This window comes from Copadichromis virginalis, linkage group LG7 (assembly GCF_057382275.1).
Source record: "Copadichromis virginalis isolate Kocher_CV1m ecotype Utaka linkage group LG7, C_Virginalis_male_GT1.1, whole genome shotgun sequence".
NCBI classification, from domain to species: domain Eukaryota; kingdom Metazoa; phylum Chordata; class Actinopteri; order Cichliformes; family Cichlidae; genus Copadichromis; species Copadichromis virginalis.
The window spans coordinates 13,042,136-13,057,340 of NC_140624.1; the positions used below are offsets into that span (position 1 = coordinate 13,042,136).

The following is a 15,205-nucleotide window of genomic DNA, read 5'->3' on the forward strand; positions in this document are numbered from 1 at the left end:
GTGTCTTGCATTACCGCTCTGCAACAGCTAGTACATAATATACTTGAAATGGATGGTTGATCTGCATTGAGGCTATTGTTCAGGCTCAGTTTGCAACCACATAAGCTCTCAGTGCTGTGTTTAGAAGGGAATTTCACAAGAATTCAGTCAGTATAAATATAACTGGGTTATACAGTTAGTTGCATTTTGGCAGAAAAATGCAGCAACAAACTTGCAAGTCATTGTTAGGAAAACCTCATCAAAAAGAGTAAAAGAGCCTGTTTTTGTTTGAATGCAGTGCCGTTCGCTATTATTTTCCAGTTTCCCTTTTTGTTTTTGTTTTTTTCTTTTTTTAATCTAAATTTATTTTTTTGCTAAATATATTTTGTTTCATGACACAAAACCTGAATTCACTTTCCTATTTTTTATTTAATTCATTTATTTTTTTATTATGTATAAAGGCTAACACAACCAAGCTTGTAGTGCAACATGTGATGATCTTATAGCGCTTTGTCACGCTGACATGTTTAATAAATACTGTCTGCTGGCAGCTAATAGTATGTCATTTCAGTGTGGGATCGGGGTGTTTTACGGTCAGACCCCCTTTGATTTGCTTATACACGTACACCAAGTTTGTTCCCACCAGCAAAACATATATAACCTTTTATTACTGTGTGTTGTAATTGTTGTAAAAGCTCTTTACAATAACAGTCGTAGTCAGTTTACATCTAAATTACCTGTGATGCACGCTGACGTGCTTTTTCTGTGACCTGTCAGTCCGTTCTAGGGGCAGAGGGCCTGTCTCTAGCTTTCCGACACATCGTCAGCTCCCTGCTCTGGTACTGTACCCAGCAATCATCTGAAGAGCTGCTGCACGAAGTCATCATCTGTGTGGGATACTTCACCGTTAACCATCCCGACAACCAGGTAAACTAGCTTGAACCTAAGATACACTGGCGCACCATATTTAATTGTGTTGTAAACCAAGCTACTCTTAACATAAACACTGCACATATATATATTTTGTTTGTCATAAAGGGAGGAGTAACTTTTTGTCCTTTTTTTTTTTTTTTTTTGACATCTAGTTTTTACTGTTCATAGATGAGGCATTTAAGAAAAGAAAATCTTGTTGGAAAATTTGTTTGGAGTCCTTCAGAAGACGTTAAGAAGTTATTAGTTTTATTTTGGATTATGAGATCATCATATGATTTTCTCGATTTATTTCTTGCCATCTATTTGTTCAGATTGCCTTTTGTATCTGATGAAAACTAAAATCTGTAAAAAAATATTTAAATGATTACCTATTTAGCACTAAAACTGATGAGCATCATTTAACCTCTACTTAATCCTGTTAATCGCTTATAAAACTTGCAACAGATTTTCTGTTATTTGTCAGCTAATTAGATATTTCCGCACTAGTTACATTTATTGCTCACACTTGTTCAGAGTTGTCAGTTGAGTTTAAAAAAGACTGGTGATAATCATCTTACTGTTGTTCTTCTCGTGTATAATTGGTCAGGGGTTTAAAAAGGATGTCGTTTTGTAATTGTAACAAAAAGCACCTCTTTAAAGATTCACGCCTTGGCACTTTCCTGGTTTTGGTCCGCGTGTCGTCTATTGTCCCACAGAGCGACCTATTGTTCGCTCCTTTTAAAAGTGGGGCTGTGTGCTGGTCCTGGTGTTACAACTACTTAGGGGGCACTGTGGAAGTGAGCAGGATGCGATGGTGCAGACCTGGCTGCTGTGTAATTGGCTGTCATGCATGGCCCGTCTACCGGCCCCTTGATTAGTCGTGCTACAGTTGGCTGGCCTTTGATTAAGCTAAGCCTGTCTCACACAGGCAGCAGCCAGCGCTTCAGTCTACACCCACACTGTTACAATCAGCCCCTATCACAACAATTTATGGGCTGGTTACAGATTTTAATGTGCCGTTTTTTCTTTTTCTTTTTTTACTTCTAATTAAAGGTGCCTCCAGTGTATGTGCTACTTTGGATAGTAGCAGAGGGCAAACCCCAATTTAATTATTCTGATGTACATAATTTGCATTTGTTGGACATTGTAGCTCCAGTTTGCATATTATTTTGACTAATTAAGCGTTAAGACTGTTTGTCTTTGCACAGCCACAGCGATGATAACAAAGCACATGTAATCCCATATTTTATTAAAACATTTGCATGATGCTAATTTGATGCAAAAACTTCCTTCACAACCTGGAAGCTGCCTGAACTTACCTTGCATTTGGATCTTTAAAAGAAAAAAAAAACACACACACACATTTGTGTATAGATTGTCAGGAAACAAGATCCCTCACAACCTTCACACAGAGTTGATCTTTGCCAGTGGTCCAGTTCCTGGAATGCGTCCATTCAGTTCTGCACCAAAGATGGATGGCGTTAAGGAGAATATTTAGAGCAGCTTGAGCTTTTCTCAAGCTAATGTAAGCACTGGCAGAACACAAAAGCGGCCCAACCCAAGGCCTGTGCGGTCACAGAGACTGCTGATTCACTGTCAGCACACCAGCTTTTGTTTATATATATGCTCTAGAAATAAAGCTGCTCATAAAAAGCAGAACTTTGAAGCAGCCCCTTTACATAGTGATATATTCCCTCTGCTCTGGGGGGCATGAATAATTCACCTTGTCACACAAAAAGCCATTGGGAGAGTGACATATGTAGGGTTGTGTGTTTTCATAAGTGTGTCCCTGCTTACGGGGGCCACCGAGTCATGTAGCCATGTGTTTCATTGTCTGCTGCTTGTGTCTGTAAAGAATTTTTGACACAAAAAAAGGACAAAAGTGAAATCTTTTTTGTAGCTGACTGACATGAAACTGTATTTCCTTTTTCACCAGAGAGATGCACTGTTAATCTCCGTGTCTTTAATACATTAATCCGTAGTGATGATGTTGGATCTTAAGCTGACGGGCAGTAATTATAAACTGGTGACATGTTAACCCACCTGACTCCTGCTCGCCTTTTAGAAAGACAAAGCAATTTTAGAGTGTGGAAATCTTAAGAATACAGCACATGGAAAATTGCCACACACACGCAAGCAAAGGAAGCCACACACAAGTGCTGTCAACACACACACAGCGGGTCTGATTTCAGGTACTGTATGGATGTTTCACTCTGGAGGCATCTGAGAGCACCTAATTTTTCTGTGCTTATATTTCATAAACGGTTGTTTTTATACCAGTAGCCTTTACATGAGCTATGGATTGTCTCTAGACTGAACATCCCACGCGCGCGCGCGCACACACACACACACACACACACACACACACACACACACACACACACACACACACACACACACACACACACCTCCTGAGCTCATCATTCTCTGTGGGGTCAGTCTTCTTCTTCCCATTCTCTTTGAGGGCGTTTCCTCTGCCCCGCAGGCCCACACCAGGCTTTAGGCCTGTAATTCCTGTTAACCTGATGTTGAAACTCTTCCTTCAGCAGTCCATTACTGCCAAGACAACCAAGCCCTTACTGCCTGCAGGGTAAGTGCAGCTCGTGCAGACCATGGGGAGCCAGCAGCGGGAAATGCACACTCTGTATCACCCAGCAGAGTAAACAGAGGCAGAGAGAGACACAGACATGCATACACACTCCACTAACTGGCAGAAGAGTGCCCGATTGTTAGCTCAGTCCATGATTTACACCCAGCTCCGGGGGTGAAGCACAGGTCCAGCTGATTTTAAGTGAAGCTGAGGATATTTTTATTCCCGCGGGCCTTTCAGTGAGGAGTTTCCATTTGTCTGTAACACTGTTGTCATGCTAGCTTCAGTGCAGAATTATCACTGGGTAAATCTGGGATGGGAAGACAGCGGCAGCTCATAAATAAAGAGTTATTGAGCTTTATTGTGTAAACAGTGAGCTCGTTTTTGAAAAAAGTTACCTTAAACGTCAAGTTGGAGCATTTTTGTCAGTGTCTGCGGCTAACGTCCAATTGTCCAGAGGAAGTTTACACAGCGTCCTGCACACATCCCCATCAGCCATTGTAACTGCTGTAAAAAAGCACTAAACACTTATTTGAGAAACTTTGCTTTATGTGGTCTGTTGTGCTGCTTTTCTTATCAGTAAAGGAGTCCCACTGAATCTGGTTTATATTGTGGCTTTAAGTGTCAGATATATGACCCCACTCTGGCTCTGGTTCCTCCTGAGGTGTTTGGAAATGCATCCACAGTTGTGACATTACAAATTTAATCAGTAAGAAATAAATGCCAACCTCATCCATACAGGCTATTTATGTTATTTGAGAAGTGTACTGTATTGTGAGACTGTATAATTACAATCTTTTTTTTTTTCCTTTTCTCCTTTAAATTGTGGTTTCAGCTTTGACGCTGGCTTTTTTCCAGGAATTTGTTTGTTTCAGAACATTAACTTTACACTCTTGTTGTTGTCATTGTGACCAGTGAGGAAGTTATGTAATGGAGCATCATAAAAACATTTTTTTTAAAGGCCGTGTCTCTGAACTTAAGAAAGACCAGAGCAGCCAGGACACTTGAGGTTTTACAGGGCCTGCGTTATACGTGGACCAGACGCAGAGATTCACATGCTTGTTGTTAGTTTTATGACGTCGAGCTTTTGCGCCGCTGATACTTCAGCTATGCCGGGAGAAGTAATGCTAAAGCATAATCTTTAGCTGGAAGCCATTTCAGACTCCGGTGCCGCTCTTCACCTAGTAGAGGTGCGGAAAGTTGGCAGGCGACTCTGTTCTTTTACCTCCAGGCTGTCGCTGCCACCAGGCTGTGTTTTATGCCTTTTCTGCGTCAGGCACTTGAAGTTGGACAATTTGTTTAGGCAGCTGAAGATGGAATTGTGGGTAGTGGAGGATTATGAGATCCCTGGGTGATTTGTGTGTTGGATCACCTTAGAACTCCTGCTCAAACATGCAGTACTTGCTGCGGTGTTAAATTATGATACCCCAACATGCTCTGCGTTAATATACAAGAACGAAGAGATGCTTTAGCTTTTGCATAATCATAGCTTTGGCTTTCGGATGAATACGAGTGCATAAATTTCCACGCCCTTGTTTCCAGTTTTATCTTCAGGCAGCGTTGCAACACAAAAGATAAAATGTAGGCTTTAATGGAAGAAGTAGCAATAAAATACTAAATCTAGACCCTGTGAAAATAAGCAGCCCTACATGTAGAAACAACCAGAACCTAACTTTTTGCTTTCGTCAATGGATTGATATGTCTGGGTCCCCAAATTCCTTAGGGGAAGAAAAGTGAGTGAAAAGTGTTGCGGATACTGAGAGAAGGTTTTCAGTGATATAGTAATACACACCAGTGCACACATGATTTGCGTGCTCTCTCCCAGTGCTTACATTTCAGGTTGACAAATTCACTGCTTCTGCCCTTTTCAAGGACTTGTGTTACCTTAAAGTTCAGACTGTCCATATGGATTCTTTAAACAAATGATGATGGGGGAATGACACTGTTTTATGTCCCTTTGAACTCCGCTGTAGAGGCCAGCTCTGAGAACCTTCACCTTGAACAGATAAAAAGCAATGAATTATCGCTTTGTTTATCCGGCTACTCGAACTCAAAGTGCATTATCAAAGGAGAAACCAATGGAAGAGTATTACAGAGAGTATTTTTAAAATCTTGTAAATCTTGTGAATTTATGTCACTGGGACTCGTGGACCTCTCCTTGCCCTTCTGGTTTACATTGGCGCGGAGTCTGTACCTGTAAAGCAACGCGGGATGTTTTTCCAGCCAGGCTTTAACAGGTTGACCTTCCCGGCTTTCGACCACGTGCTGATGGTCCTGTCGAGCTTAGGGGCGATGACCAGAGCATTAGCCGGAGACCCCTCTCTTTGCAGCAGCCACCTTTCTAATCAAATGAGGCTGCGAGTGATTTGGTTTTAATACTGGTGGTCCGGATGTAAGAATGACTGGCTGTGATGGAGAGCAGGATGTCAGCCTGGTGAAAATGCCATTAATGGTATTGCTCATTTCTTAAAGTGGGGGTGGCCAAGCTGTCGGTGGAGCCTGCCTTTCACACGCCACCCCACCCTGTTGCCCTGTTAATGCCCTCTCAACCTGAGCTTCACTCCTTCACGGATTCCCTCCTGCTTTCGCGTTGCCTAAAGACCTTAACGCGAAACTCGAAAGTGACGTTTTAGTCACAAACGATAACATCGCTTCACATTTCTCGCTTCCCCTCGTGCATGTTACAGCAGCTCCGCTATAACCGTTTTTGCAACAAAACATCCCATCATTGTTTTATAGCCTGTGATTGTGTCATGGGAGGCTGTGCCCCCCACCGCCCCCAGGTCTCCTCCTAATAGCTGTTGGTGTGTTGTTTTTAGTGGCAGATTTACATGTGGGAGGTGTACAGGGCGTTGATTTACAACCAGCAGTGCCACCGACTGGCTCGGTGACTGACTATCCCCCGCTCCCTGTGTGTTCCAGGTGATAGTGCAATCTGGCCGCCAGCCCAGCGTACTGCAGAAACTGTGTCAGCTGCCCTTCCAGTACTTTAGCCACCCACGCCTCATCAAAGTACTCTTTCCCTCGCTCATCTCGGCCTGCTACAACAACCCTGAGAACAAGGTCATCCTGCAGCAGGAGATGAGCTGCGTGCTGCTGGCCAGATTCATTCAGGTAAATATAGAAACATTGTCACACTTGTACTGTGCTTTGTAAAAACACTTAAATACACAATTGTTGATCACCACTACGTGTTGGGATATATACATTTAGCACTAATTGCTCTTTAGCATCAGTGTTTGTATAAAAACGTAAAGTATATTCCAACATGTAGGGCATAAATTCCTCTTAGAGATGCAGGCTTGATTAAACTGTATGAGTGATTTGTATGTTTCTCAAAATAAGAGTAGTAAACATACACACACATAACATCTGAACCTTATATCAGTGCATTGCAGAAATGCGGAAAGTATTATAAATGAGTCCAGTCTTCTAAATAGAGCATCCACACCCAGTTAATCTCATTCACACCATAAGGTAGCCCCTGTGCATCAGCTGATTGACGACTGCTCATCCAGGCCCCGGTGAATCAGTAACAGGCCGGGCTTTACAAAGACAAACGGTTTCCTTCACACTGGATTTACCTGCCACTGGTTCACCTCCCAGTAAACAGCTTGTCTCCTTCATCTTCCTCCTGACAACAAGCCCCCTCACCTCTCTGCAAGCTCCACTGTTTAGACACAGATTAACTTCCATTCAGAGGGAGACAAGCTATTGTCACGTCTTTCAAACAAAGCAATAACGCATGGCGTCTCGCCCCGCTGCCCTCATCTCTGTGTTAACCTCAGGAACATTCCTCAGAGTGGAACGATTTAATCCGGAGTGGTTTAGCTTACTGAGTAAATTGCAACAAGAACATTTTTTATTTTAATTGATTCAGATATTACTCATATTGCATAATCTGCAGTGCACTGTATGATGATACTAAAGCCTCTGTATTCTCTTAGGATTGTGCATCAGAGGAGAAGGATTCAGACAATAAACCAAGTAAAACGGGTAAGTTCTTTAGTTTAGTTCAGTAAATTTTTAGTTGTGTAGAAATATTTTAATATCATGGGGGTGGTTAAAACCATATCTGCAATTAGTTTTATCTGTTTTGTTATGTGCTTTTTTTCCCTTTTTTTTTTTGTTAAAAGGATTAATAAAAATGTCTTCGGGAAGAATTTCAGCACCCACTTGTTTTTGTGAAATTCTACACTGGGTTTTAAAAGGATTTCTGTTTTTCTGTCTACAGTTTTTCAGCCACTGGATTTCTGTGAACTGTCCAACCGCTTTCCAAGAGATCAGTGGGATTCAGCGCTGCAGTTTTTCCTCAAAAAGCAGGAGGACTGATGGAGCTGCAAACGTGATGACAAAGCACTGTATTAATCGTTAGAAAAGACACTAAGATGTGGAGATGTTTTCAGCTATTTTTTTTGTTTTTGCACATGAGTAAAAGATATGCTCTTCAAACTGTGTCAGATGTACAAGAAAGAAAGAAGCCTTGTATATTTGTGCATCTAGTTTGATTTCTTGAAAGTCATTCTGTTGTTTAAGAGGAATTTGCACAAAATGTCTTATTTGTACATTTCAGTGAGAACATGCACACAACTACTTCATTTATCGTCTAAATAAGCCATTTACTTCTGTTTGTTCCGTTTGTAGACAGTAAAGCTTACAGTAGTGACCATCTAAACATGAAGTACTTACTTATACTGTAATATATAATTTGCCAAACGTTTTCTTCTATACTGTGTGTGTGTGTGTATTATTTGGTTGAATGTGAATTACTAGAATGTTCTGTAGTCTACATAATGCCAGTTTAAAAAAAAATGCCCTGCCTTGATTCCTGATATGTGTTAAAGGTTCTATTTTTTAAATGTCACATTTTTTTTCCTGTTCATTCACTTTTTGTTAGGAGGAACTTACAAATTAATATAATTTATTGAGTTTGTAATCAAAAATAAAACAAATATATGTGATTATGTGGTGTCAGATTTTTTTCTCTGCACAATGAGCAGGGGTATTTAAACTCCATGTCCCCCCTTAATTTGGCTTCCTATGGAGTTGGATAATGATGCCCAATGTGAGCTGTCATTGACGACACATGAGTACCGGTACATATGAACTGGTTGAGACATATTAAGGTTTTTTTTTGGATCTAGCTGCCCAAATCGAACTACAAGAAGAAAAAACTGAAATGCGGCAATCTACAGGTTAGACTCACTTCATTGTGCGGAAATGCAGTCTTGACATTGCAAGTTTAGGTTGTCCTGATCGGTTACAAGATAATCCCTGTTAAAATCCACAGGTTATATCACCCCATAGCCTTTTTTTTAATATTAAATAAATAGTTACCACTGCTGTATCTAATTTGCCACTTTTAAATATTTACCAGCAGGTAACAGGATTGTTCATTTTAATCAGATCTCGTTTCCTTCAGTGATTTTTTTATTTTTTTTATTTTTTTAAAGAAAAGCTCCTCCCCGACAAATTGTAACGGGTGTAGGATGTCAGTGACGGCTTGACCTGTATGCTCTCTTGTCCAGCGGCTATTTGTCGCTCAGGATTCCTACTGGAATGAAAATAAACTCAAGACAAGCCAGAATGCGTCCGCAGGCTGGGAGTCCCCTCAGCGCTGCGCGTTTTGTTGTGGGCCCATTCAGCGTATCCTTTGCAGGTGATGCCAGATGTAGATAAGGGGGCCGCCGAAGCCTGTCCTCTGTCTAGACTTGTAGCCTAACCACGGGGATTCACATGGTTGTAATGGTTCACTTTTTTTTCTTTTTTTTTTTTGCACTTTCCCCCCTAAAAAAGCTCGATTTTTATCATTTTATCGCCATAACTGGAACATAACATTACGCACAATTTGCTATAAATTTCAGCCCCAGGCTGAGGAGCGCATTAATACTCATATAGCCAGTGTAAACATTCAAAGCCATAAAAACATATCAAGTCAGATTAAAAAAGCCGCAGACTATTGTGTCTCACTCAGTGAGCCGTGATACATGTGCCAAATGCCTAATAATAATATATTGTCAACCATCAGTCACTGATCCACTTGGCGCAGAAACGCTAAATATAAGCAGATTCGGTGTTGCAGGCCCCTGCCTCACGATGTGGAGGTTTGCACCTCTAGAAACAAGAACATGTGTAAAACTGAAAGATTGAACTGGCCGAAGGAGTGTGAGTTTTTCTCTCTTTTTTGCACCACTTTTTTTCCCTGAGCTTTTCCAGATCAATCCCCACTTTAAACAAAGTCACGCTTTATAAGCAGCAGATGCGCTGTCATTTCCCATAAAACTGATTTATTTTCACTGACCATAATTAAAATCTTCTGAATGCTTATGGAACAAATGGATTTTGCATGCAATAATCAGTCCCTTTATTGTTAAGTCCAGCCATGTCTGCCTTCAATAATAAATAATAATAACTTATTTTTTTCTGGAGGAACCGCGAACAGCACGCACCTCACTCTTAATCTGTTTCAATAATTTACAATAGTCGATAGTGAACGTGGAAATCATGCACATCTACACAGCTTGTATTTTTTTTCCCCTTTAAAACATACTGTAAGCATTAGCGTTCGGACGTCCAGAGCAGGCTCCCGTGTTTAAATCCCACCATATATTCCCGTTGTGTTCAGTTCAGGTGTGGGCGTTGTGGAGGCAAGGTGTCCCATATATAGCTCGAAAACCAGAATGTCCATGAACAGCTGCGTGTCCTGCCGAAGTGTCATGGGGCAGGAGAGTGGGATCAGATACCTAGATGTACAGGGAACAGTCAGACCTCAAATCCTCCAAAGGGGACTTGAATGAAATGATCCTCCAGCAAAATCCATCCTGGCTGTTATATTCGTTCTTTGAATGTCACTGAGGGTTTTTGCGCAGTCCTGCAGCTCGGTGCCTCCAGCTGATCCCGGTACTTCCTCACGTGTCCACGGGACTCGGCACCATACTGTTCGGAGTGTCCGGCAACTGAGACGACAGAGAGGTCACATCACTGCCCGAGGAGTTCCCCAGAGAGCCCGCTTCAGAGAAAGACACCTGCCAAAAGGGGGAAATATTCAATTCAGCAGAGAAATGTCTTACATTTTTAACAAGACCACATTAGGGAGACTTCAACATGTGTGAATGGAGCATTTAAATATATCTTTATATACACACAGAGAGGGTTTTTTTTCTTTTAAAAACTTAAAAGTATGAAATGAATCCATTTAAAACTATAGGCCCAAATTCCTCGCATAATCTCACGAATCCCCATCTTCGATAAGATGACCGCCAGATCAAGTGACTTGATACACACAAAACATGCATTTTGCGTTTAAATGTCTCCAATCTGATGGATAAAGCCATTTATAACTGTGAATTTTATATAAATGTCTTTCATCACTAAGGTCTCGCTCTTACCCTCCCCCTGTCTGCGCATGTATGTAAGCAGCACCCTTCATGCCAGTTCAACATTTTGAGTATAATTTATGACGTTCAATCCCACCAGTTGTTGGAAAGCAGGCTGGTCGAGATCGGTCTGCAGGGCGAAGTCGCTGAGGGTTTTCCATGGAGGCTGGTAGGACTGCACCTCCACAGGATTCCCCTGCACGGTGTTGTCGTGGCGGATAGGACTGCCTGCCACCAGAGGTGTGCCTGTCAGGCCCTGCAGATTCTATGAGAGAGATTAAAAAAATACAAAATATTCAGTTCAATCAAATATGCGTTAGTCAGCGGATGGATAAAGCTGGGATAAAGGTTAGTGCGCTGTTTGCCGAGTAAAACCTTCCAATCTCAATGTGTTTAAATTATTAGTTTATTTCCTTTGTTACGTTTTGCATTATTATGTTTTGGGGTTTTTTTGTTGGGGTTTTATTTATTTATTTATTTATTTTGGGGGGGGGGGCGCATTGTTTGTTTGTTTGTTTTTAGCTTATAGCTTATCGTATAAACAAATAGCTAAAACGTAATGGAAATAAATAAAATGCAGCTCATACGCTTTAAAAAATAACAAACTAAAATGCAGGAAATATCCACGTATAATAATAATAATAATAATAATAATAATAATAATAATTTTAACTTGCAAAATAGCAGTATATGGAGCGGTTTCCGTGTTTCAAAGCTTTATTATTATTGTTATTATTTTTTTTAGTTTAATTTACATTTCCTTTACAATTCCGTAAAATAAGATACACTTATTTTAAATGATTTTATTTGTGACTTTCCCCCCTTTTTGTCATTTTTTTTAATTATCAGCGTTTCTATGAATTTGTTATTGTTATACATTAGTCATAAGCATCAGCACTGCCTTTTCGTGTTATTACTGGGCTTCAGTTGTCCTGCTTTAAATGAAAGTCGCCACGATAAGCTGCTGCGCAGTAGTTACAAAGTAGACTTGTGTTTGTAGGTGTTGAAACGTCAGATTATTTGCAACTGAAACCCTCGTTTACTCACGGTTTTGTCGTTGTGCTGCTGCTGCTGAAGCTGTTTCATCAGGATGGACTTCTTCTTGTCTTTGCAGCGCTTGTTCTGAAACCAGACGCGGATCACCCTGGGGCTCAGGCCGGTCATCTCCACCAGCTGCTCCTTCATCAGAGCGTCCGGTCTCGGATTGGCATTGTAGCAGGTCCGCAGTGTGTGGAGCTGCTTCTCGTTGAGCACCGTCCGCACTCTGGTGGTCTTCTCGGACGGCTTGTGGACGTGGTTCCGGTGATGTGGAGGGTGCCGGACCGAAACTGGATCTAAGGAGACGGAAAATTTAAAAGTTAAACTAAATAACTGCATGTTTTATTTAAGGGGCAAAAGTAGACAAGCCTTTAAAAAATACAAATACCCCATGTCTTATTACAGGTATCACTGTAAACGGTCAAATATACTCCAATGGTATCAACACAATCAATTTAAATATGGAGGCCTATTAATCGTGAAATAGTGAATGTGTCAAAAATAGATTTGGTGTATATACACATAACCGGTTAATAGATACATACAAATAATAATAATAATAATAATAATAATAATAATAATAATAATAATAATAATAATAATAATAATAATAATAATGTGCCTGGTATGTAAACAATAAGCCAGCTTGTACCTGAGATGTGTAGCGGTCTGTTGTGAATGTTCCCCGGGCTCAGCGGGCTCCCTGCTGAGGCCCTCTCCATCATCAAGCCGTGGTCCGCCCGGCACAGCAGCTCGTCGTCCCGCAGGGAGAACTCGTCCCCCGGCAGGAGGTGTCGGCTGCACACCGAGCACCGAAAGCACTCCATGTGATACACATTGTCCCGGGCTCTCATCACCAGGTCGCTGCTACAGAAGCCCATGTTACACTTTGCACATTTGATGCCAAATAACCTGCAGAGGATCACGGAGATGTGTTGGTCCCATGCATTAATTCCGTATATTTCGTATTATTTATTTGGACTTAAATCTGATGCTGGTCTCACTTCATGATCCTAACAAAACGAGCACTAGTTTAACTGGGCAGGGACAATAATTTTAAGCCCCGAATGTCTATAACTCAAATCAGACTGAGCTCTGGGCTTTAATTAACCTGTGCATTTGCAATTAATATAGCCCATCATGATGGACTTATCATTTTTGCCTCATCCTTTAAAAAATAAATAAAAAATAACCAGTATTTTTAACGGTTTCTTTAAAAAATAGAAAAGGAAAAAAGAAAATCCAGAAAACTCTGCTGACTTACTACCTTGCATAATCTCTTTTACAGTAAGTCTTTCCGTCTCGGACGAAGCAAGTGCAGGTCTCGTCCAGATGCTGGTTGCACTCTGCACACTTGAGGCAGGCTGCGTGCCACTCCAGGTCCGGGGACACTCTCAGGATGTACTGGTCGTGTATCTGACTTCCACAGCCCACACACATTGCGATTCCTGACTTCTCTGTGAAGTGGGAATGCAATAATGCAAGATCGTATGTGCTCTTTTAATCCTCACGACATCCCTTCAAACCCACGCCAAGCTTAAGAAGAGAAACTATTGCGTACATATCACATCAAGCTTGTAGGTTCATTCCAAGAATATTGCTGAATAATTATAATTAGGCCACAGGAGCTAAAAAATATCCCCAAGCATAACGACGTGGGTTTAAAAAAATATGACCACCACACACGTTTTTTATAGCCCAGTTATGTTAAAGGTGAGGTGTGAACAGGCTTTGTGAACGGATCTCTTGCAAATTTTTAGGAATTTTCTGCAAGCCTTGAATATTATTAAGAGATTAATCATCAAACCCAGGCGTCTAAACAGCGTCAATGACATAAAAGTCCAAATAAACCCCCTCGCACGCACAAAATAAAGGGGATTAGAAAGGGAATAATCTTACTTTTTGAATGATCCCCCATATCATCCAAGAAAGAAGTGTTGAGCAGGATATCCACCATACAGGAGGAATAGCCGAGTGCAAGGCGACAGACGGAGGAAGAAGAGGAGCAAAAGGCAGAGGAGACCGTCCCGTCCCGGGCTGGATGATAAACTTGTATTCCTCCTCCGAGAGGTGGAGAGAAAACAAAGATCATCGACCAGTGACGTCTGCAAACCTGGACGTCTGTGGGTCCGGGGAGAGGGTGCCATGCAAATCTCCTCCAAGACCCCCTGCTCTTTCTGTTCTATTGGCTTCTTGGGCTGGTTTTGTGTGCAGGAGGAGCGTGTGTGTGTGTGTGTGTGTGTGTGTGTGTGTGTGTGTGTGTGTGTGTGTGTGTGTGTGTATGCGATTTTTCTTTTTAATTTTCAAGCAAGTGTGGCTTGGATGCATTATGCAGTTGTTGTATTTTTTTGTTAGTATTCCTTGCCTTGAAAATGTACACACGGGCCTTATCTCCTCTACTCTTATGTGATTATAATTTTTGCTTCTGCTGTGAGATTTTTGCTATTAAAGCTAGCAGGATGCGTTTAAAGTGATATTGATCTGAAGGTTTAATGAAAACGCAGCCTTAAAGCTAGTTCTTCTTTTGCTTCTTTTTCTTCCTATTTGGTTAAACTGTAGCTGTTTTATGCAAATATCATATAAGGTGGTTTTTCCAACCCTGTCTTCAAGCTGTCATAGTAAGTAATGCTCACATCAGCAGGGAGCCCTCTACTGGATGAAATATAGATCAGCTGAATATCAATCACCTGGAGAAGTGAAACATAAATCTTGATCGCTGCTTTGGACAGCTCTTGAAGTTTTGCTCTAGTGGAAAAGAAGTCCTATAATAGCAATCTGCAAGGTGTCCTTTATATGTATACTTCAGGTTGAAGGTAGTTCATATCCACCATCCGCCCTAATCAAGCAGCCCTGTGCTTGGTGGGTTTTTTTTAAACTGTTATTTTATTCATATGGTGATTCTAGCATGCAATTGCTTGTAAGGTGTTCTTGGGTATCTTGAGTTGCACCTATAAATTCTTTGCAAGTGGGGGGAAAATGAAAAAAAAAAGAACTGATGATTTTAATGACTTACATATTGCTGGGTTGCAGTTTATCAGTAACACAGTAAGTGATCATTTACTTAATATAAGTAGAATGGAATACAAATATTTGCATGAAAAATAAAGTAGAGAAGAATGAGAAAGCAACATAACTCATGTACATTAGAACTGGACTTTAGGAAAGTACTTAAGTAAATGTGCTAGTCACATTTCTTTGGATCGCATCAGTGGTCGCATCCAGTGGTATTGGCCATTATAAGATTTAAAGTACGATTTAAAATTTAAAGTATTTAAAGTTTAAGGACACTGGTGATCATTTCTCTCATTGG

General features: G+C 41.0%; 2 protein-coding genes across 4 annotated transcripts in view; one reads left to right on the forward strand and one right to left on the reverse strand.

Moving 5' to 3' along the window:
- The window catches only part of scaper (S-phase cyclin A-associated protein in the ER), a 58,285-nt gene extending 49,843 nt beyond the window's left edge, over positions 1–8,442 (forward strand). For all 3 annotated transcript variants that reach the window (XM_085461823.1, XM_085461825.1, XM_085461824.1), the window contains 4 exons: positions 757–906; positions 6,404–6,595; positions 7,429–7,477; positions 7,716–8,442. In XM_085461823.1, the coding sequence (XP_085317949.1) occupies positions 757–906; positions 6,404–6,595; positions 7,429–7,477; positions 7,716–7,813 (489 nt within the window). In that variant the 3' untranslated portion in view covers positions 7,814–8,442. The remainder of the gene's footprint in view (positions 1–756; positions 907–6,403; positions 6,596–7,428; positions 7,478–7,715) is intronic.
- Positions 8,443–9,787: 1,345 nt separating this feature from the next.
- Positions 9,788–13,987, reverse strand: isl2a (ISL LIM homeobox 2a). The gene is made up of 6 exons (XM_085465130.1): positions 13,795–13,987; positions 13,163–13,352; positions 12,548–12,807; positions 11,905–12,191; positions 10,955–11,122; positions 9,788–10,506 (listed from the first exon to the last, which is right to left on the reverse strand). Exons 1-6 carry the CDS (start codon positions 13,985–13,987, stop codon positions 10,390–10,392), a joined length of 1,215 nt encoding a protein of 404 aa, XP_085321256.1. The 3' UTR covers positions 9,788–10,389.
- Positions 13,988–15,205: the final 1,218 nt, after the last annotated feature.

Excerpts from the sequence above, each read along its gene's own strand:
- isl2a (XM_085465130.1), bottom strand. The coding sequence starts at position 13,987 with ATGATCTTTGTTTTCTCTCCACCTCTCGGAGGAGGAATACAAGTTTAT. Across the intron at positions 12,192-12,547 it reads CAGACCGCTACACATCTCAG|ATCCAGTTTCGGTCCGGCAC; the intron begins GTACAAGCTGGC and ends CCGTCTCCTTAG. Across the intron at positions 11,123-11,904 it reads AGCAGCACAACGACAAAACC|AATCTGCAGGGCCTGACAGG; the intron begins GTGAGTAAACGA and ends TCTCTCTCATAG.